At 36.6% G+C, this 22626-nt stretch overlaps 1 protein-coding gene across 3 annotated transcripts in view; it reads left to right on the top strand.

Moving 5' to 3' along the window:
* Positions 1–20582, top strand: part of MTMR6 (myotubularin related protein 6) — a 53714-nt gene extending 33132 nt beyond the window's left edge. For 2 of the 3 annotated variants that reach the window (XM_065533076.2, XM_005585508.4), the window contains exons 4-14: positions 748–905; positions 1086–1214; positions 5966–6100; positions 9047–9179; positions 9886–9995; positions 10401–10526; positions 13309–13358; positions 13776–13976; positions 15751–15882; positions 15961–16087; positions 18315–20582. In XM_065533076.2, the coding sequence (XP_065389148.1) occupies positions 748–905; positions 1086–1214; positions 5966–6100; positions 9047–9179; positions 9886–9995; positions 10401–10526; positions 13309–13358; positions 13776–13976; positions 15751–15882; positions 15961–16087; positions 18315–18575 (1562 nt within the window). In that variant the 3' untranslated portion in view covers positions 18576–20582. Of the gene's footprint in view, positions 1–747; positions 906–1085; positions 1215–5965; positions 6101–6712; positions 7180–9046; positions 9180–9885; positions 9996–10400; positions 10527–13308; positions 13359–13775; positions 13977–15750; positions 15883–15960; positions 16088–18314 lie in introns of those variants that run through there. The other variant, XM_074021736.1, reaches the window with a different exon arrangement.
* The last annotated feature ends 2044 nt before the right edge of the window (positions 20583–22626 follow it).

Here is a 22626-nt window from a genome sequence, read left to right as displayed (position 1 = left end):
AACTCCTGACTTTGTGATCCACCCTCCTTGGCCTCCCAAAGTGTTGGGATTGCAGGCGTGAGCCACTAAAGAAGAATCTTATCACTACTTATGCCCTGTGGATCTGGTGACTTCCTTCCCCCAGCATGACTTGAATTCTGTGTTGGACTGGATTTCGGTTGAGCAGTCTGGATTGCTGCCTACAAGAGTGGTCTCAGAGCAGGTCTTTGTTCATTCTTCTCTCTGAGGACATAAGCCTGTAACATCCCATTGTCTCAAGCCAGAGTTTATAGTAAAGATGATTCCAAAGCGCCTCAAGAGCTCTGTGCAACAGTTGCTGTTTTTAGTTGACAGTGTCCGATAGGGATGTATAATGCAATTTCATGTTCTATATGCTGTCTCTAGCTTCTCATTATAACGTTAGTCTAGTTTACATCTCATTTGGGAAAGTGATTAGTGGAAAATGTCTATTAGTGTCTTTATAATTTTACTTTTAAGAAAAAGAAATACTGCAGTAGAGGATTTAACATGTAAGTCTAACTGTATTTATTAGCTTTACTTTTGCTGATGACAAAAAATCCCATCTCAGATTGATGTGTGTGCTTTTTAGGTATAATCATTTGCATACTGAATATCAAATATATTCAGGTATTAGCCATCTCTTTGAAGATTGTAAAGAGAAAAATGAAGGAAAAAACTGTAAAATTACATTTATTTGTAGTATGTCTTATAAATTGCACCTAACACTTAAAATTTTGTATTCTGTAGCAAAATATGAAGATCTCTATGCATTTTCTTATAATCCCAAACAAAATGATTCAGAACGACTACAAGGCTGGCAGCTCATTGATCTCGCTGAGGAATATAAGAGGATGGGAGTGCCAAATTCTCACTGGCAGTTGTCTGATGCCAACCGGGACTACAAGGTACCTTAACAACGTTTTGGAGAAATTCAGAAAATGTTAATAGCAGAGGGTTAGAGAGTGTCAGCATAGCAAGTTGTCTGTGTACTGAAATGTGCTGTTCTTGCGTTTAATAAGGTTTCAAGGTGTTTAAAGAGGTTTTGAACTGAGATACAATGGTTATGTTTGGTTTCATATTTACAGATTTGTGAAACGTACCCCAGAGAACTGTATGTTCCCCGGATAGCAAGCAAACCCATCATTGTTGGTAGTTCCAAGTTCCGGAGCAAGGGAAGATTCCCAGTTCTTTCCTACTATCATCAAGATAAGGAGGTAGGATGCTTTTCTTTTGATTTTAGAAATAAGGTATAACTCATCTTCAGGGTTAAGTATCTTAAATAACACTTTGTTGTTTTTTTTTTGAGACAGGGTCTTGCTGTGTTGCCGAGGCTGGAGTGCAGTGGCACGATCTTGGCTCACTGCAACCTCCACCTCTTGGTTCGAGCAATTCTTGTGCCTCAGCCTCCTGAGTACCTGGGACTGCAGGCACATGCCACCATGCCTGGCTAATTTTAGTAGAGACGAGGTTTTGCCATGTTGACCAGGCTGGTCTTGAACTCCTGACCTCAAGTGATCCGCCTGCCTTGGCCTCCCAAAATACTGGGATTACAGATGTGAGCCACTGCCTGGATCAAGAACACTATTTTTTACATTAAAAGATTGCTAATGGAGAAGCACTGGCTTTTTGTTTAATTACATTTTCGCAAATTTAAAACAAAACTACTCAAATATAGAAATTTTCATACTTCTTGTCATCTTTTCTTGACCCTCCCTTCCTTCCAGCAGTGACTTGAAAATAATACAGTTAGTTAACAGATAGGATCCTCTTTCTTTCCTGTGGTTCTCTTTTGATTCTGCTTATATTTGGGAAAACCAGTTAGTTTTGATAAGATGACCGCTGAGACAAGAGAGAGAACCAAGGGCATTTCAGAGTACCATTTTAATAGTAAACTCAAATCAAAAGGGTTTTGCAACATGAAGCAGTGGAGGAGGCATCTTTATAGTGAGATGCTGTAATAAGGTTTGCTTATATTGGTAAAACTTAACCTTTGTAGCCTGCTAATAGAAGGCCAGGAGGCACTGTATGTTAAATGCTTTATATGCATGTCTTCCTGACTTTGTAAGGTAGGCTTTACTAATTACCTGTGACTTTCAAGTAGGAAACTGAAGTTCAAAGAGGGTAAGTCACTTCCTTGTCTCTCAGCAAGTAAGTTGAGGAATTCTGTGCCATTTCTGACTCCCAGTCCTTTGTGACCTGGTTTTGTTTTCTCTGAGAACCTTTAGAATCTTCTTTTTCCCCAGTGTTCTGAAATTCCTTTTTTTTTTTTTTTTTTTTTTTGAGATGGAGTTTCGCTCGTTGCCCAGGGTGACATTCAATGGCGTAATCTCAGCTCACTGCAACCTCTACCTCCCGGGTTCAAGCGATCCTCCTGCCTCAGCCTCCCAAGTAGCTGGGATTATAAGCACCTGCCACCACGCCCAGCCAATTTTTGTATTTCTAGTGGAGACTTGGTTTTGTATTTCTAGTGGAGACTTGGTTTTGTATTTCTAGTGGAGACATGGGGTTTCACCATGTTGGCCAGTCTGGTCTTGAACTCCTGATGTCAAGTGATCCACCCACCTAGGCCTCCCAAAGTGCTAAGATTACAGGTGTGAGCCACCGTGCCCTGCCTGTTCTGAAATTTCACAGTAATGTCTTTTTAAATCTCATCTAGAAACTCAGGTCTCAATTTTGGGAATTTGCTTCTCTATTTCTTTGATAGTTTCCTCTCTTCTATTAATTTTCTTTGTACTTTTAATTTATTAGTTGAAAATTGGGCTTTGTAGAATAAACTTCTACTTTCTTTTTTTAAAACTTTCTCCTTTATTTTTCATTTTTTTGTATTTTCTGGAAGATTTCCTCAACCTTATCTCCAGTCTGTGTCTTAGATCCTTTTTATTTATTTATTTTATTTTTTTTTTTTTTTGGCTGTAGTGTTTTTAATATCTGAGAGCTTTTCCTATTTTCTGAAATTTTTTAAGATAGTTTTCTGGCCAGGCGCGGTGGCTCAAGCCTGTAATCCCAGCACTTTGGGAGGCCGAGACGGGCGGATCACGAGGTCCAGGAGATCAAGACCATCCTGGCTAACATGGTGAAACCCCGTCTCTACTAAAAAATACAAAAAACTAGCCGGGCGAGTTGGCGGGCGCTTGTAGTCCCAACTACTTGGGAGACTGAGGCAGGAGAATGGCGTAAACCCAGGAAGTGGAGCTTGCAGTGAGCTGAGATCTGGCCACTGCACTCCAGCCTGGGTGACAGAGCGAGACTCCATCTCAAAAAAAAAAAAAAAAAAAGATAGTTTTCTATTCTTGGATGTGATGTTTTAGTTCTTTGAGGATGTTAAAGTTTTAAAACATGCTTCCCACATTAGTTATTGTTTTGCTAAGAGTTCCATTTTTTTCTGTTTATTTAGTGTTTTTGTCTTTCATGTCTTTCAAATACCTGTTTCTTGGCCAACTTCTCATATTTAAGCTGTTTTGAAGTTTGTGTGCAGGAATGGTTTGAATCTTGGGATTCTTTCTTTTTTTTTTTTTTTTTTTGAGACGGAGTCTTGCTCTGTAGCCCGGGCTGGAGTGCAGTGGCCGGATCTCAGCTCACTGCAAGCTCCGCCTCCCGGGTTTACGCTATTCTCCTGCCTCAGCCTCCGGAGTAGCTGGGACTACAGGCGCCCGCCACCTCGCCCGGCTAGTTTTTTGTATTTTTAGTAGAGACGGGGTTTCATGGTGTTAGCCAGGATGGTCTCGATCTCCTGACCTCGTGATCCGCCCGTCTCGGCCTCCCAAAGTGCTGGGATTACAGGCTTGAGCCACCGCGCCCGGCCTTTTTTTTTTTTTTGAGTTTTTTTTTTTGAGTTTTTTTTTTTTTTTTTGAGACAAGGTCTCACTTTGTCTCCCTGGCTGGAGTGCAGTGGCACAATCTCGGCTCACTGCAACTCTGCCTCCTGGGTTCCAGTGATTCTCCTGCCTCAGACTCCAGAGTAGCTGGGATTACAGGCATGTGCCACCATGCCTGGCTAATTTTTATATTCTTAGTAGAGATGGGTACGGTTTCACCATTTGGCCAGGATGGTCTCGAACTGCTGACCTCAGGTGATCCAGCTGCCCCGGCCTCCCAAAATGCTGGGATTGCAGGTGTGAGCCACTGTGCCTGGCTTTGGGATTCTTTCTATTGTATAAGTTGGTTTCCTTAAAGAAGAAACCTCTAATTTTGGTCCCAATGTGTATAGTAAATCTGGCCGTGATCCAAGGGTGAAAAGAGTGGTGGCAGGATCTCACATTTTGTTACGTAGACTTTACTTAATGCTCCTAGTTTTTGTGAGTATAGGGCTTCACCCCTGCCCACAGCTGTGTGTATTGTCTATAGAGTCTTCAGGTTCATCCTCATCATAGAATAAACCTTGTCTTCAAGGTAAGGGAGTCTGATGGTCTTAGCTAGCCCCATGCAGACATCCACCAGTTCTCCTTTTTTTCAGTTATATCCCTGCTCAAGCCTTCAGAGGTTTTGAGCCTTTTGGGATTTTGCTGCACAAAATACCTTGCTTCTTATTGACTTAAGGGAGTTAGCAGCTTTCTTTGTCCTGTAAAATTGGGTATCACTTGCTAGTCAGCTATCATCTCCCCAGATTTTATTGACATCTCTATGTCTTTTTTCCCATTCTCTTTGTCCCTGTGGTTTTATACATTTTAACTTTCTTTATTAGAACCTGACTTGGATTTTGGGAAGGAGCAGAGGCAAAGGGGTAAGGGTTTAGACAGAAATTTCTAATCTACTTTTCACAAATAAATCGTAGAGAGGTTAAATGGTTATGGCCTGTCTTGACACAGCCATATGTGTAAACATTGTTTATTGGAAAGTTGGGCTGAAAATAGTTATTCAGTGAACAACTTAACAAATCAGAAAGTAGGTCTGAAAAGAATTTAATTAGGCAATACTCATTTTCTACTATTTTATCATTTTCATGGTTTTATTTTGTGAGTTTAAAATATGCAATTGTGTGAATTTGTATGTTTTTTTGTTTTGCATTGGAGAAAAAGTATATGGGTCTAAATCTTTTAAATCTTTTTTTAGGACTTTAAACAATAGTAGGCTGAGCATGATGACTTATGCCTGTAATTCCAGCATGTTGAGAGGCTGAGGTGGGCAGATTGCTTGAGCCCAGGAGTTGACAACCAGCCTGGGCAACATGGCAAAAACCCGTCTTAACAAAAAATACAAAAATTAGTCAAGCACAATGGTGTGTTCCTGTAGTCCCAGCTACTCTGGAGGCTAAGTTGGAAGGATTGTTTGAGCCCAGGAGGTCAAGGCTGCAGTAAGCTGTGATCGCACCACTGCATTCCAATCTGGGCAACAGAGCAAGACCTTGTCTCAAAAACCAACCAAACAAACAAAAAACAGTAAATAATGAATCCAACCATTCACTACTTATAGATATTCTTGCGCTATTCGATTGACTGTATTTTAACCCAAATTTGAATTGAAGCTTATTTTTCTCATTTTATATTAAGATTGCTGATTTCTAATTAGAGATCTTAAAGCCTTTAGAAAGTAAAAGTTCTAATGATGCTACTTAAAAATTCTTGTTCTATTTTTATTGACTAATCTTTTACTTGAACGTCAGTTGGAAGTATCCTGTAATCTAAATGGAACGCAGAATGCAGGCATCTTAACAGTAGGTTACTTAACAGAAGGTTACTTAACAGAAGGTTACTTAACAGAGAATTGACTGGGTGTTAGTTCTTAGGATCCAGGGTTTTTAAATCAAACTAGATAAGGAGGTAGTTTTCTTATGAGAAGAGAATATTGGGAAAACTTAGAGAATGTCAAGATACTGAAGTAGTATTTAATTCAAAGAGGATCTTAAAGTTAATGCCTCCTAATTGTTATATTTGATTTTAACACTTTTGGCTTTTTTTCTTGTAAGCATTTTTAAAGACACATTTTAGAGATATTTGCATAATCTGTTTTCTGTTCTTTAAAAAAATAGGCTGCCATTTGTCGATGTAGTCAACCACTCTCTGGATTCAGTGCCAGGTGCCTGGAGGATGAACATTTGCTTCAAGCCATTAGTAAAGCCAATCCAGTTAATCGCTATATGTATGTCATGGATACCAGGCCAAAAGTATGTATTTTAAATACAGTACAGTCTGCTAGTTTAATTATCTTTATTACTTTACTAATGAGAGCTAATAAACTTGCCCATATATAAAATATCTGAATCCTAGTTTTAAATTAACTAAGGTTAATCATACTAAGGAAATCAATCCTTTATTTAAAGGATACCAATTTAGAAGACCAATTTCTGAGTAGCTCATGGTGATTTCTTATGTCTTCTGATATATATAATTTCAGGAAAGCTGAATTGTATATTGAGAACTCTTGCTAGTATTTAAATCTTATGTTATTGTGAAGAAATAATAAAATGTGTGTTGTGAAAAATAAATTGTTACTCTTCTTTTTTTTTTTTTTTTTTTAAGACAGAGTTACACTCTGTCACCCTGGAATGCAGTGGTGTGATCTCGGCTCACTGCAACCTCTGCCTGCCCGGTTCAAGCAATTCTCCTGCTTCAGCCTCCTGAGTAGCTGGTATTACAGGCACGTACCACCATGCCTGGCTAATTTTTTGTATTTTTAGTAGAGATGGAGTTTCACCATGTTGGCCAGGCTGGTCTCGAACTCCAGGCCTCAAATGATCCACCCACCTCAGTTGACCTCCCAAAGTGCTGGGATTATAGGCATGAGCCACTGCGCCCATTCTAAATTCTTATTATTCTTTTTTGTAGAATTTTCAATTGGCAAAACATTTTTATGCTAAAATAATGGATTTTAGCTTGAAATATTCAAGAAAATAAGGAAAACAGTTAAGTCAGGAAAGAGTTTGAACCAGAGAATTGTAAATAGTGAACAGGAATTTGGGTTCTCTTAGGCATCTGTGCTATGGGGCCAAATTGTTATCATTGGGACAAATGTCAGAGTCTCATCTTTTTATTAACATAGTTAAACAAGCAATTCATATAGGATCCTAAAACTAAAATAATTAAAATCCTCAGTGGTAATAGCTAACATTACTTTTAATTTTTGTTATAGCGTCGCATGCAGAGCTGGTGGGCTACACAAAAGGACATTGGCAGAATTATAGTGAGGATTTCTTCAAAAATCCGGAATGATGAGAAAATAAGAGAGAGCAATGAGAAAAAGCGAGTGAGCAATATAGAACGCAAGTGGCTTTTAGGCAGCTTTGTGAAGGGAATGGTCACTATTTTAGAAGTGATTCTCATCATTATGCAATTTCACAAAAGATAATTTAGAAAACAGAAGAAGAGATTAAGTTGAGTAAATTGCACTTTGGGAGGCCAAGGCGGGTGGATCACCTGAGGTCAGGAGTTTGAGACCAGCCTGACCAACATGGAGAAACTCTGTCTGTACTAAAAATACATAATTAGCCGGGCATGGTGGTGAATGCCTGTAATCCCAGCTACTCAGGGGGCTGAGGCAGGAGAATCGCTTGAACCTGGGAAGTGAAGGTTGTGGTGAGCCAAGATCACGCCATTGCACTCCTGCCTGGGCAACAAGAGCAAAACTCTGTCTCAAAAAAAAAAAATAATTATTTGGCCGGGCATAGTGGCTCACACCTGTAATTCTAGCACTTTGGAAGGCTGAGGTGGGTGGATCACTTGAGGTCAGGAGTTCCAGAGCAGCCTGGCCAACATGGCGAAACCCTGTCTGTACTAAAAATATAAAAAATTAGCTCGGCGCAATGGCAGGCGCCTGTAGTACCAGCTACTTGGGAGGCTGAGGCAGGAGAATTGCTTGAACCCAGGAGGCAGAGGTTGCAGTGAGCCGAGATCGTGCCATTGCACTCCAGACTGAGTGACAAAAAATATATATAATAATTATTATTATTATCATTTAAAAATTGAAATTGATAACTTTGATAATCTTTTATTTAAAATAAAAGACTATTAGGAGTTGAGAGTGTTGGTGATATCTCTTATAAGAAAAATTCTAGAACACTTTTTAGATAATATTAGATATAAAAGGTTATTGTAATATGAGAATTTTTGAAGATGAGGTCTGATACAGTGATTTTTTTTCAGGACCTCGTAGCTCTTATTTATATAATTATCTTCACAGAAAATATATCATTCTTTGATTGTTTTACTAGTTAAATGTAAATCAAGTAGTAATGTGGAAGCATTTTTTAACATCTAACTGTAGATTTTACAGTCAGTAGGATACAATTTAACTGTACTTGTTACCAAACTGAGGTCAAATCCACAAAATGAAGAGCTCCTTTTCTTCTAATTTAGGCTCCGTTTTATCCACGTTCATAAGAATTTTTAATAAATTGTGTTAACATACTATATGAAATCCTAGCCTGGAAGAATTGAGCATGACAGATCCTAAGGGGACCACTGACAACATTTTGATCTAATAGCTAAAGACCATGGGCCTATGAGCAATCTATTTTTTCCTGGAGACCAGTTTATTTTTGGCCCAGTTCTCAGAGATGTATCTCGATAGCCGGTTATATGCCATATTATATGGTGTATGGGCCTCCAATAATTTCTCTGATAGAAGACCTCAAGTAATCTGAAGCATATTTCAGATCTGATTTTCAGGTCCCTGTGGCTCTCAGAATGATCAGTGCTCTAGGCTTGTTCTGAAATAAACTTATAGGTTCATTCTGTAAAAGAAAAGTCCCCCAGCCAGCTCTGCTCAACTGAATCATTTAAAAATCAGATAGGAGACATTTATTTCTTTTTAATTTTAAAATATTACAAACATATGGAAAACTGACAAAAACATAAATGAATTGGTTTCATGAACTTATGAGAACTTTGACCTTTCCATTATATAAGAATCATATTAATTATTTCCTTCTTTACTATTTAATAACGTGGCATTTTTACTTATTAAAACATGGATGGTAGCTTATTCAGTTTTGATGAGTTGCTTTAAACTCTCTCCTAGCTAAAATACAGCTTATTTAGTATTTTCATGATATTTTGGTAAATTAAAAGAGAAAAGTAATTTGTCTCTAAATTTCTAAAACTTTTAATTTTAGCTAAATGCAATGGCCAACAGAGCAGCTGGAAAAGGTTATGAAAATGAAGACAACTATTCCAATATTAGATTTCAGTTTGTTGGAATTGAAAATATTCATGTCATGAGGTCCAGCCTTCAGAAATTATTGGAAGGTATATTATTGCTTGCTTTTTTAGGCACCCTTGTCCAAAAGAAATCTAATGCTAGTCACATGTAATTTAGAATTTTCCAGTGGTCACATTTTAAAAATTAAAAAGAAACGAGTGAAATTAATTTTAATGATATCCTTACTTAATATATTAAAAACATTATTTTAACATGTAATCAATATAAAAAAATCAGTAATGAGATATTTTTCAACAACTCTTAGAAATCAGGTGTGTATTTTACACTTACTACACATCTGAGTTTGGACAAGCCATATTTCAAATGTTTCGTAGCCATATTTGGTTAGTGGCTACTGTATTAGAACAATTCTAATGGTTTTGCAAAAAAATTGTTATTAGATAGATATTCTTGAGTAGTCAGTACAGTAAATACTAATTTATGGTAATGTTCATTTAAATATTCCAGTCATAGTATGGAATTTAAAAAATTAAAATAGAAGATTATTTTTAGTTAGATGCTTGTGCTACAATGTTTTTAAAGAGATTGGAGCATTTTTGTAAGCGCAGGAATAATAGAAAAATATATCCAAGAATCAGTTATTGAGCTTTTAATAGCATCTTTTCATTTATAGAGTCTTGCCTATTTATTTTGTCTTCTTTCTTAATTCACTTATCTAGAAAGATCTTGAGAAAAAAAAACCACAGAAACTCTAGCCATATTCTAATTGAAATATTTTTATCCCTCTTTTAGTCAATGGCACTAAAGGGCTTTCCGTCAATGATTTCTACTCCGGTTTGGAGAGCTCAGGATGGCTTCGCCATATCAAAGCTGTTATGGATGCTGCAATCTTCTTGGCCAAAGTAACACTATCTTTCATGTTTGGTCTTGGGGTCTGTAATGATTGGGAAGGAGTAGATTCATTCTGTTGGGGGCTGGTATCTATTCATCAGGTAACTTTTATTATTTTTTACTTTTTTAATGAGCTTCACTTTATTCTCAGCCTTAAAAATATCATGTAGCACTTAATGTAGAAACTTAAAAAGATGCTCCTAAGTACTTCGAAGCAGCATTTTTTCTTTGTTTTTTGTTTATTTGCTTGTGTTTTTGTTTTTACCGTATTTTGTTGCATATTTTGGAAATCATTGCTGTGACATCATTGCAGGCATAGCACTTCTTTGTAACACAATACCTGGTAGTATGGTTTTCAAGTAGAACTTACTGGTTTACCTTAAAGTTGCTAGAATGTATGTGATCTTTCTTTTTAGGCAATAACAGTTGAAAATGCAAGTGTGCTGGTGCATTGTTCCGATGGTTGGGATAGGACTTCCCAGGTTTGTTCCCTGGGTTCTCTTTTATTGGATTCCTACTACAGGACAATCAAGGGATTCATGGTAAGGATTTATTTGGTTAGACCAATGGTTCTTAAGTAGGAGTAATTTTATGTCCCTCCAGAGGACATTCGGCAGTGTTGGAGACAATTTTGCACTAAAGGAAATGATGAGACTGGCATCTGTGGGAGTGGCCAGGGATATTGCTAACTAAACATTTTATAATGCATAAAATTATTGCTGGGGGGTCAGCCCCACAGCAAAGAATGTTCTGGCCTGTAATGTCAGTACTGTTGAGGTTGGGAAACCATGAATTAGACACATTTCCATGTGTGCTAACACTGACAATAAACTTTAGATTTAAATAACTTTTTTTTCCTAAAATGTTGCAATGGAAATATTCAGTATTTTGTCCCTCATTTTTATCTAACAAATACAAATAATGTAATACAACAATGCACAAATGAGAGTACTTAAAATTAAATTCTGAAGGAAACCTTCTATTTAAAGCACCTGCATTTGTAAGTGTAATAACATGTTAGCCATGTTTTATATCTGAAGATAAAATTTCTGGTTGAATAGATTTTCTCCTTTGTGAAGATAAAGGCCTAGTTCCTACTTTTTGTTTCTTTGCTTTTAAAGGTATGATCAGATTTTTATTTGCTTGCTTTTAAACGTGTGATCAGATTAACTTATGTTTTCAAAATTTACATCTTAACTCATAATTAAATGAAGAGATGTTAGAAAATTTTCATGAGTTTAGAATTATTAAATACAGTGCCATCTTAAAACAAGGGAAGATTAAAAATCACCAGTCCCTTTTCAGCACCGCTATTTTGTGCTGCTAACACACTGACTCTGGGACAGGCCAAGCGGGAGTGCTGCTGATAAGAAAACAATGCTCAGCTTACCTTGAGAGTATATGATAAGGAATATTTTCTTTACCTTATTTGGCTTTAATTATTTATTAGACATCCAAATGAAATTAGGTAATAAATGGGGAGCATGTGAGAGCTTCCCAGGCAATAAGAACAGTGTGAACCAAAGCATAACCTCTTTTGGTGACTGCAGGTAATGTGTGATGGATGAAGTTCAGAGTGAGTATTAGAATAGAGGGCTTAGGTGCAGAGGAATAGAGTGGGGTCAGGGCCTGAGGAAGAGAAGGCTGGAATGGGGCTTTCCCCTCTTTGGATAATAGGAGCTATTAAAGAGTTTTAAACAAGCAAACAGTAACTTGATTAGATGTGCTTTTTAAAAAGATGGCTTGGTGTCTTGAAGGCCAGAGGGAGTGGGAATGGAGGCTAGGAGGCCAGTGTAGACACTGTTACAATAACTTACGAGACAAAAGTTTTTAATTTTACCACACTAAAAGAGGAACACACAAGTGAAAGGGGAAGTGATGGGTTCCAGGGTTCCAGGGATGTTTAGAGAGTAGAGTCAGTGGCTGGGCGCAGTGGCTCACTCCTGTAATCCCAGCACTTTGGGAGGCCGGGGCGGGTGGATCATGAGGTCAGGAGTTTGATACCAGCCTGGCCAATATGGTGAAATCCTGTCTCTACTAAAAATTAGCCGGGCGTGGTGGTGTGCACCTGTGGTCCCAGCTACTCAGGAGGCTGAGGCAGAAGAATCACTTGAACCCAGGAGGTGGAGGTTGTAGTGAGCCAAGATTGCACCATTGCACTCCAGCCTGGGCAACAGAGTGAGACTCTGTCTCAAAAAAAAAAAAAAAAAAAAAAGAAAGTAGAGTCAGTAAGAATTGGTCATGGATTGGATGTGGGATAGAGGAGAGGAGTCTTCCTCTGGGATGATTTCGAAGTTTCTGAATTAGGTGCCAGGACGGATGGTGCTGCTTTCTGGCTCTTCACTGAGAGAAGCCGAAGAATACATTTAGTGAGAAAGATACTGAGTTATGCTTTAAATGTGGCTGTGCAGAAGAGTGGCAGAGAGACCAGAATAAAATCTGTAGCTCCAGCCAAAAGATCACTTGGCCAAGGTCACACAAAGTGGTGAAGCTGGGATTGGAGCCTGTGCCTGAGCTCCAGCGACTGCATCCTCAGCCACATCGGTGTATAGCCTTCTGCCAAAAGCAGAGGCTTGAGAAAACTCAGAGAAGCTAAAACTGGCAGTTTTGACACTATGAAAAGAATGTGCTTGATGACTGTATAATGAAGTGATAAAGTATACTAAATACTACAAATATTTGTTTAGATTAGACTGAAAAAGTTAGAAATCTGTTTTTACAGTGGAGTGGGTAAGTAGAGAAGCTGCAGCAAGGAAAACATAAAGTCAGTCCATTCAAGAGGATAGATGTTAACACTTGGATTTGAACATGAACCCAAGTAAGATGATTTGATTAAAATAATTGGTCTTTTTATCATTAGTTTTTTTTCTTCAAAAGAGTAGTGTATAAATAATATAAATAATGTACAAGTAAGCCAAAAGGTTTAAAATATCCACCTCAGTCTACCACCTAGAGTTAACCTTTGTTAGCAGTTTTGGTTTACATTTTTCTAGCCTTTTTCCTATGATACGTCATCTTCGTACATACAAAAACTTAAATGTAATACTGCTTTATAACATGTTCTTTTCACTTAAAATGTAATAAGTTCAATGGAAATAATTTAAGTCACAAAACTACTGTATTTCTTTTTATACATTTTTATTCTTCTTTAACCCCACCTCGAATCAAGGTTTTGGCATTCTTTTGCCTGTGGTTTTTTGTGCTGTTTTGTTTATAAGTTAAAAGTGTACAGTAAATACTGTTTTTAAACTAATAAGATTTAATCCAGCCTAAACAAAATAATTGAAAGTAGTCAGAAAGTGAATTTTACTTTTTCTCATTAAGGTTTTAATAGAAAAGGATTGGATCTCTTTTGGACATAAATTTTCAGAGAGGTGAGTCACAGTTACATGGTCATATATTTTATAAAATTAGTAAACCAAGTTTAGAATGCCAAAATGTTTCTGTTCCTTATGAACTCACATGCGTGGTGGGAGGTAAGAGTGTCATGGTTTTTACTGTATTTTACATGAAGATGTTTAATTTTTTTCTGTAATTTCTTTCAATTCTAGTACACTTGTTAATTTTTATGACTATTACCTTCCTTTTTGGCTGCATTATATTTAGAGATGGTAACAGATCCTTTAAAGCTGTAGTTTAAAAACTCATAAATTGTTTCAATAAAAATTCTAGTTTTTTGTGCTACTATAACAGTGCTTTAGGAATGTTTTTGTGTGTTTAAGATTAACAATACCTGAACAATGGACTCTTTCAGAGGTGTTTTTAAAAGCTTGTACTTTCTGTGGGGTTAGGTGTGGCCATTTGGATGGTGACCCAAAGGAAGTCTCACCAGTGTTTACTCAGTTCTTGGAATGTGTGTGGCATTTGACCGAACAGTTTCCACAAGCCTTTGAATTCAGTGAAGCATTTCTTCTTCAGATCCATGAACATATTCATTCATGCCAGTTTGGAAACTTCCTTGGAAATTGTCAAAAGGAAAGAGAAGAGCTCAAGTAAGATGATTCAATTAAAAGGGTCTCCTTTTCCCCCTACTTAGCCGAGGTCTAACAAAAATCGTGGTTGAAATTAATAAAATACCTTGACAATTTGAAATTTTATTGTAAAGATTTTATTTTTTGTATTTCTAAAGCTGAGTACCCTTCTAATATTCCCCTGCCTTTCAGTTAATAGGAAAAACACATTATAAAGTGTGTTTTGAAGTGTAGCATACATACAGAAAAGTACATATAGCGTAAGTATGAAGCTCAGTAAATCTTACCAAACTCACACACCTATGTCACCAGAACCCAGAATGTGAAATATTGCCAACACCCTGGGAAGTCCCCTCATGCTTCTTTCCAGTCTGCATTAATATATTTTAGAACAGAGAAATCCTTACGCTGTTTAATTTCCCAGAGTGTGTTGGTCGCTAGTTTTAAGGTGTAAAATATTTTAAACTGTTGGTTTGTTTTAAGGTAAGATGGAGCCTTATAGCTCTCCCCACATTTCTAAACAGACAGTTCTTTGGGGGAAAGTAAATCTAGCTGTGTTGACTCTAGCGCGTCTGTCCAGAGAAAAGCTCTGAGACACTACTTGACCCTAGTTCATGTTATTTCCTGACCAATCTTTGGGGATAGGGGTTTTTGCCTAAATTTTGCTACAAGGAAGATCTCTGGAGTAGGTCTTAGATGTCCTGTGTATATTGTTTTAGGTTGGGCTTCTGAGTTTGGATTTCTTTACTGCCTCCTACAGTAGGCAGTAAAGAGCACTTAACAGACTTTTGAACATCCAAGGGACATACTGAGGAAGCTAAATCTGGTAGTATTTGAAGATAGCCACATGCTCACACTCCCAACAGAGTTAACAGCAGAACTGAGAGCATGTGGAAAATTCTCAAGATGTGTAAAGAGAATAAAAAGTGAATAGAGAACGGCGGAGATGAACAATCAAAGAACACTGAGACTTTAGCTCTGTGCTACAGTGATTCAAAACTGTTCATTATAATTTGGAGCACAGAGGTGACTCGTTTCCTGGAGTACAGAGCTGTTTTAGGAAAAACTACTCTTAATTAGTGCCAAACATTATCAAACATGGTAAGATGGAAATAAAAGTAGATATTTCTTAGTAGTTTTTCTCTAAGACACACCTATGGGTCATCTTAGGAGTTATGGAAAAATGAGGAGATTTTCCGCTTTCCCTCTGGATACCTACACTATGTTTACTTGGTAAATGTGCAGTCTAAAACCATTCTTACCTTTGCCCACCTACTCTTAGATTTGCAAAATAATTGGTTTTTAAAATTCTTGCATAATATCCTGATTTGGCCTGTTTCCCTTTTTGTACCCACTCACACTTACATGTGTTCCTGCCCTGTGGTACTTGCCCCTACAGCCCAGATGTAGGGTTAAGAGAAGAAGGCCAGACAGAAAGATACATTAGTGTCTTGTTCTGTGTGTATGTTTGTGGTGATTTGAAGTAGATGAAACAGAGACCAAGTTTTTGAAATTGTGTGAGTTGAGAGGAATCCCTTAAAATATATGGTTGTGAGAGAAAATGTTATACCTGTGTTGTGTTCAAGAAACATGGCTTTATTTATTACCTAATTATGAATGAAAAAGGAGATTAGAGAGAATACGGAATTGTGATACAAGGTTGGACTGTGAATAGAAGAAAAAACTAAAATTTAAATCTGCTTCAGAAGCCATCGCCTGGTTTATAAAAATGAATATTACCATTACTACTTTGCACCTATAGGAAAGATCTCTGTGTTTTTCTCATTACATTAAGGTTGAAGGAGAAGACTTATTCCCTGTGGCCGTTTCTTTTGGAAGACCAAAAGAAGTATTTAAATCCTCTCTACAGTTCCAAATCTCACAGATTTACAGTTTTGGAGCCAAATACAATATCTTTCAATTTTAAGTAAGTTGACATCATTGAAGTATTTATATTTGAATTTTCTCAAACACAATTTATTGAAACTTTTTTTTTGTCATAAAGGTTTTGGAGGAACATGTACCACCAATTTGATCGAACACTGCATCCTAGGCAGTCTGTATTTAATATAATTATGAATATGAATGAGCAAAATGAACAATTAGAGAAAGATATTAAAGACCTAGAATCTGTAAGTATTCTGAAGTATCTAATTTAATATATTTGGAATGTGAAATTAGTTTACGATTAGACTAATACTTGTATTGTTGGTGTAAATCAGCATATAAACTTCTGAAGTAAGCAGTTGCTTCAAAATCAGGTCAACCCTACTTTGGTTGAATATGTTAGTTCGAATCACTTTCTTTGTATTTTAAAATACATTAAAATACTGGAAGTATATAGCATAATGTATAGATAAATACAATAACTACCTGTGTACCCACCAGCTAGCTTTTGTGGGATTTTAACATTTAGTATATATGCCTCAGATCTTTCTCGTTCTTGTTTTAAGAAATAAAACATAGGCCGGGCGTGGTGGCTCATGCCTGTAATCCCAGCACTTTGGGAGGCTGAGGTGGGCGGATCACGAGGTCAGGAATTCGAGACCAGCCTGGCCAGCACAGCGAAACCCCATCTCTACTAAAAAAATTTTAAAAATTAGCCAGGCATGGTGGCGTGTTCCTTTAATCCCAGTTACTTGGGAGGCTGAAGCATGAGAATTGCTTGAATCTGGGAGGCGGAGGTTGCAGTGAGCCGAGATTGTGCCACTGCACTCCAACCTGGGTGACAGAGCAAGACTCTATCTCAAGAACAAAAACAAACAAAAAAAAAAGAAAGAAAACATAGATCTATTTGAAGACCCTCTATACTCTTAGCCAGTCTTCACCCATGTATTTTGAGGTCTGCAGATTCACTGTGCTGGATTTGCTCTTAGTCATTCTTGTGCATGTTGTTACACTTTTACTATATATGTTTGTATCCACAATTCATAATACTGTTTTTCTTGACTTAAAATATTTTTATTGTGTATTGAAAAAATACCAAAGACTATCTATAATGTTTGTATGAGGTGTAAAAGGAAACAGACAATGTATATGCCCATATACCCGCCACTCTGCTTAAGAAACTGATGTTTTAAAACTGTTACCATACTGTTTATGTGCTTCATTTTGCTCAACATTGTTTTGACATTTATCCATATTGATACACGCAGCTTTTATTCATCTGTTTTAGTAACTACTGTATAACTTTCTATTGTATGAATATATCATAGTCTATCCATTCAGCTATGGATGAATATTTAAATTGTTTTCAGTTTTGGATTTCCATGATTACAAATGAAGTTAAATGACTTTCCATATTTGTTGACCATTTGGTTTTCCTTTTCTGTGAACGGACTGTTCAAATCTTTGCTCATTTTCTGTTGGCATATTTGCCTTTTTCTTATTGATTTGTAAGAGTTGTTTATATGCCAGGCACTAATTCTGTTAGTTATATATATTACAAATGGCTTTGTCCAACCTATGGTCTTCCACTCTATGGTATGCTATATATAGATGTTTTGAATTTTCATGTCAAATTGGTCAATGTTTTATGCTTTCTGGGTGTGTCTTGTTTAACAAACCCCTCTCTACCCTAAGACTTTCCTATAATGTTTTTTCTGCCATCCTATATAAGCAAAAAGGATCAGTAAGTACATATATATTTTTAAAATCCTAGACAATTATAACAGTAAGACTGTCTCGCCTACCTCTCAGGCAGGAGTCTACCTTAGTCATCTTTTATATAAGGAGGTAATGACTGCTTGAGTAAATTGTAGAAGGATATGGTCAAGAGAGGCAAGTCCAGGTTAATAGGTAATACAGGATTATCGGGACAGTCCAAGAATTTAGAGAGCATGATACTCTGCCACAGGACACTTTAAAAATCTTCTGTTAAAAAAATAAAGTTCTGTTGTGTTTAAAATCTGTTATTTTTACCTAACAAGCCACTGTAGGAAAACCATGTAAGAAAAACTCTTCATACAGTGAGCCCTTTAGCTACACAAGATTGTTCGTTGTGTTTTCAGGGTGGATGTTTCATATACATTTCTTTTTTTTATAAATGTTTAACTGTTATGCTTTCTAGGTAATATATGTCCATTTCAAGTGTGGAAGCCTAGTGATCGCCTGCAGTCAAGTCTTGCTGGATTGTTTGTTTAATAAACATAAAAACTAACAATTTTCCACAGCAAAAAATTGTACACAATTAGGATTTTCAACCATGTCATATGCATTAAATGTTTCTAATTTTTTGAGATTTAGTTTTGTTATACATACAGAGAACATATTTTGCAAAAAGCATGTTTTCTTTTTTCATGTAACATATTGTGGTATATGCAGTTAGTAATTTTCTTTTCAAATTTGTGTTTGTTCTAGAAAATTAAACAGCGCAAAAATAAGCAAACAGATGGCATCCTCACCAAGGAATTGTTGCATTCAGTTCATCCTGAATCACCTACCCTCAAAACTTCCCTGTGTTTTAAAGAGCAGACTCTGCTACCCGTAAATGATGCTCTTCGAACTATAGAGGGCAGCAGCCTGGCAGATAATCGTTATAGTGAATATGCAGAAGAGTTTTCTAAATCAGAACCTGCTGTGGTCAGCTTAGAGTATGGTGTGGCAAGAATGACCTGTTAGGCTCCTAGAGTTTTTTCTGCAATGATTGCAATACAAGAAAAGGATTATTGTGAGGATGGTCTGTAAGCATGACCAAGAGGAATTTGTCTAATAACAATTTTAGGGTTTAACAGTAGGCTAATAGTTGAAGGAAGGATAATAACTGCCCTTGGGAGAGAGATAAGTCATTTGAATTGCATTTCCAGCAAGGAATGACATTCAATTCTGTAAGAAATGAGTGGTATTTGATGTATTTACTCAAAACACAATTTGCACTGTACACTAAGGAATTGACATTTATGATTTATGTTAATTCAGCCAAACATAAATAGCCTTCCTTAAGTACAATTTAACTTCAAGAAAACAAAATTTGACAACATAGTTTCTTAATAAATGATATGGCATGTGCTTTCAATTATGTAGCTTTGTAACTATGAATATTTACATATTTTGCCTTTTAGTGATATTTAATGTTGAAGTGCCATGAAAAATATTTCTAAGAAAGCCTTAAATTCCCAGTGGATTCTTTACCCTTACGTTTTACAGCCTACAACAAGATTTTTTGTTTTGTTTTTCTTTTGGTCAGCCTTGTTTTGTTTGTAAAGAATTGTGCTCTCATTACTGCTGGGGTTGCATGCTACAATACTTCTATATAAACACTTGTAGAAGTACACTGTTCACATTTAGCCTGCCCCACTTTCGTATTCAAAATTAATGAAACTGAAGGTTTATTCTGATCATAATTTGTTTAGTGCTATTTGGTAATTTATTATTTACAGCTTAGACAGATTATTGATTTCTTGAATACGTATAAGCACATTTGACTGTCTTTTGTATATGGATTACTGCATTCCATTGATTCTTATTTTGTGGTTGGCTTTATTTCTTTCACAACTATGTAAGTTTAAAGAGCGAAAGCTCTAAAACTGTTCTTAGAAACAATGAATAGTATATGTATACGTATATTTTTTAACTGCCTTATTGCTCAATGAGTTGCTGTTCCTGGAGTATCTAACTTTCAGTTTACCCAAAAACTTTTGGGTAAATAAAAAAAGGAAGTATAGATAGTTTAGGTTGTGCATGGTTGCATGAATTTTGAAGTCATTTCTATGGGGAACATTATTTTTCTTCTTGTTAAATATAGAAAAAAAGAAAAAGAGATTCTACTACAAAGTTATTGTTTAACAAAAGCAACTTACACTCTGGGAAAGATTTCATTTTGCCATGTTATATTTGCTGTTTATTCTGTTTATTAAAGTACATATCTTTAAATTACCAAAAAACAAGAAACAAAACATAAAAACCCCAAAACTATCACTTGGAATTAGCAATATCACCCAACTGGCTTTAAAATTGAAAATTTAAATAACATGGTGGCATGAGGTACAATTTGAGTATTAGGCAGTTTGCATAGGGTCCCTCATGCTGCTTTGTGTTACACCTCTATTATATTAGTTTTGAACATAAACATCTTTTTCAGACAAAAAAAAAGCTTTATTGTATGAGAGCTTATCTAATCCTGTTTATTTTTCCAATGCTTTTCTGTAATACATTATGTAATTTAAAAAATACTCCATTTTAAACAGCAACAGAAATGCACTATAAAATATAGTATGTGATTAACCAATACTGCTTCCATATTTAAGCACTGGGAATGGAAACTTAATCTCTGTGACTACAAAGGGAAGTTTTTGTGCCTTGGTGTTCCAGTCACTGATTGTGGTTTTAGAATCTTCTGTGGCTGACTTCTTGTATTCAACTCTGGTTTATTATCTTAATCTTCAACTTTAGACATATATTTGTGTGTTTATATGCTCACAGGTGGACTGAGAAATCAGTTACATCTTAAGTGACCTACAGGATATATGTTGGCAAAAGCAGACTGTGTATGTCTTATAAAGTTGGATTTATGTTCAGTGTGTTTGGAAGTGTATAGCATGTAAATTATTTCATATATTATTTAAAGGTAATTAAATGTTCACATTTTACTTTGAATGTTTTTCTTCTGGATAAAACAAATAGAATCAAGTTGTAGTTGTTTTTTTTTTTCCTTCTCACGTAGGCAAGTCGACTTGCCTATTACATTAACATAACAGCATAAGGTTTGAGTAGTTTATTTTCCAAAAGTTTGTTGATAAATCATACCTGTTTCATACAAAAATAATTTCCAGAATATTTAAAATAGGTATAGTGGGCTAAAAGGCCCATCAGATGTAGGTAATAATGTCATTAAGTTTTCCTTTTGTTTCTGTCACTTGCTCATGTAACAATCAGGGTTTTATTGTGCCCTTGCCAGCTTGATGGAAGGCAGGGTCCGGTGAGTACAGACATTCAAGGTGAAATGTCTCTCCAAAGGCAGATCTGGATGGAAATATGAGGAAGAAAATGACTGGCTGAGAAGAGGATAATTTTATTGAGGGTGTTTTGAAAAGGTCACCTAGGCTAGAAGTAGCTCAGGGAATCTTGAGTAAAGATGAAGGGAACTCTTTAAAAACAAATTCAATTTATTTGGTCCGGTAGCAGAGCAGGGAGGTGGTGTCAGTCAAGCCTGTTTTGAAAAAGGGGTTTTTGCAGAAGGCCAGTTTTAAAATTTTGAAAAATTTCCAGTTGACATGCTAAGTTGGATTAAATGCTGATCATCTGTAAAACTATATAGTTGCTGCAAAAGTAATTGGGGCTTTTGCCATCGACAGTGGTGACAAAAACCGCAAGTACTTTTGCACCAACCTACTACTACAGTTGCAGACTTTTATTAGTGACATTGATCTTCATTAGTCAAGTTTTAGTTATTTTGTTGGCTTTTCCATGTAGAATTCCAAGTGACATTAACATACCTTGATTAATTAAAGAAAATTTGGAGACTGTTTAAGATATGTATCTAGGTATCAATGTAAACTAAGTTTTAGGAACTTACATCTAGAAGAAAGCCTATAATCTAGAATAATTATCTCAAAAAAGAATATATATACCATTGTACTTGATATAAGAAAATGTAAACATGAAACCCTGATATTTCAATAAACAGTATTTGTGCTACTCTAGTTATTTCTAGCAAAGTAAAATATCCATTTAAATGGCAACTTTTATAAAATAGTGGCCTGCAGAACTGAAAGGAACTTTCAGAAGCTAGTAGTAGACTCTCTAGCCCTGGTGTGCTGTTTCTGATTCAGTAGTTAGGGGTTGGGACTCTGGAGTTAAAATCATTTGCATACCAATAAATTGTTTGCATTTAGCAATATTTTGGATATTGTGATGCAAATGGTTGGGGAATCATACTTTGAGAAACACTGCTGTAAACCATCCATCATGGTCAGTAAACATCTCGTTTGTTCTTCAAGGGATGCAGAGTTATTATTATTTTTTTATTTTTATTTATTTATTTATTTTTGAGATGGAGTTTTGCTCTTGTTGCCCAGGCTGGAGTTCAGTGGTGCAATTTCGTCTCACCACAACCTCCGCCTCCGGGTTCAAGTGATTCTCCTGCCTCAGCCTCCAGAGTAGCTGGGATTACAGGCATGCGCCACCACAATTTCGTTTTAGTGAAGACGGCGTTTCTCCATGCTAGTCAGGCTGGTCTCAAACTCCTGACCTCAGGTGACCCACCTGCTTTGACCTCCCAAAGGATTACAGGCGTGAACCACCGCACCCGCCTCAGAATTACTCTTGCCTAAAGAGCAACAGGCTGGGGAGCATCACACTTCTGAAACATTGTGATACAAGTGAGAGCAAGAAATCAATCTTTGTTTTAAGCCACTGAGATTTTGGGCTCTTTGTTACTGTGGTGTAACCGTGCCCCTCCTGAGGGATGGAACCATTTGTACAAAGTTCTGTTTTCCCATTAGTTCCCAAATGGCCTTTGTCCTGCTGTTTTGCGTCAGTATCTAGCTGAGGTTTGTGCACTGCATTTGGTGATAGCCCATCAGTCTCTGTGTTGAACAGCCGGTCACCTCTTCCCCTCTGCATTGACCTTTTGTACCAGACCAGTTGTAGTTTTCCCACTTTCTGCTTTTGTCTGATTGTTTCTTCATGGTGTAATTTAACTTGTTCCTCTGTCTACTGTAGCTGCTGTCAA

The sequence above is a fragment of the Macaca fascicularis genome, chromosome 17 (assembly GCF_037993035.2).
Source record: "Macaca fascicularis isolate 582-1 chromosome 17, T2T-MFA8v1.1".
Classification (NCBI taxonomy): Eukaryota; Metazoa; Chordata; class Mammalia; order Primates; family Cercopithecidae; genus Macaca; species Macaca fascicularis.
This window is presented reverse-complemented; position numbering and strand designations above follow the sequence as displayed.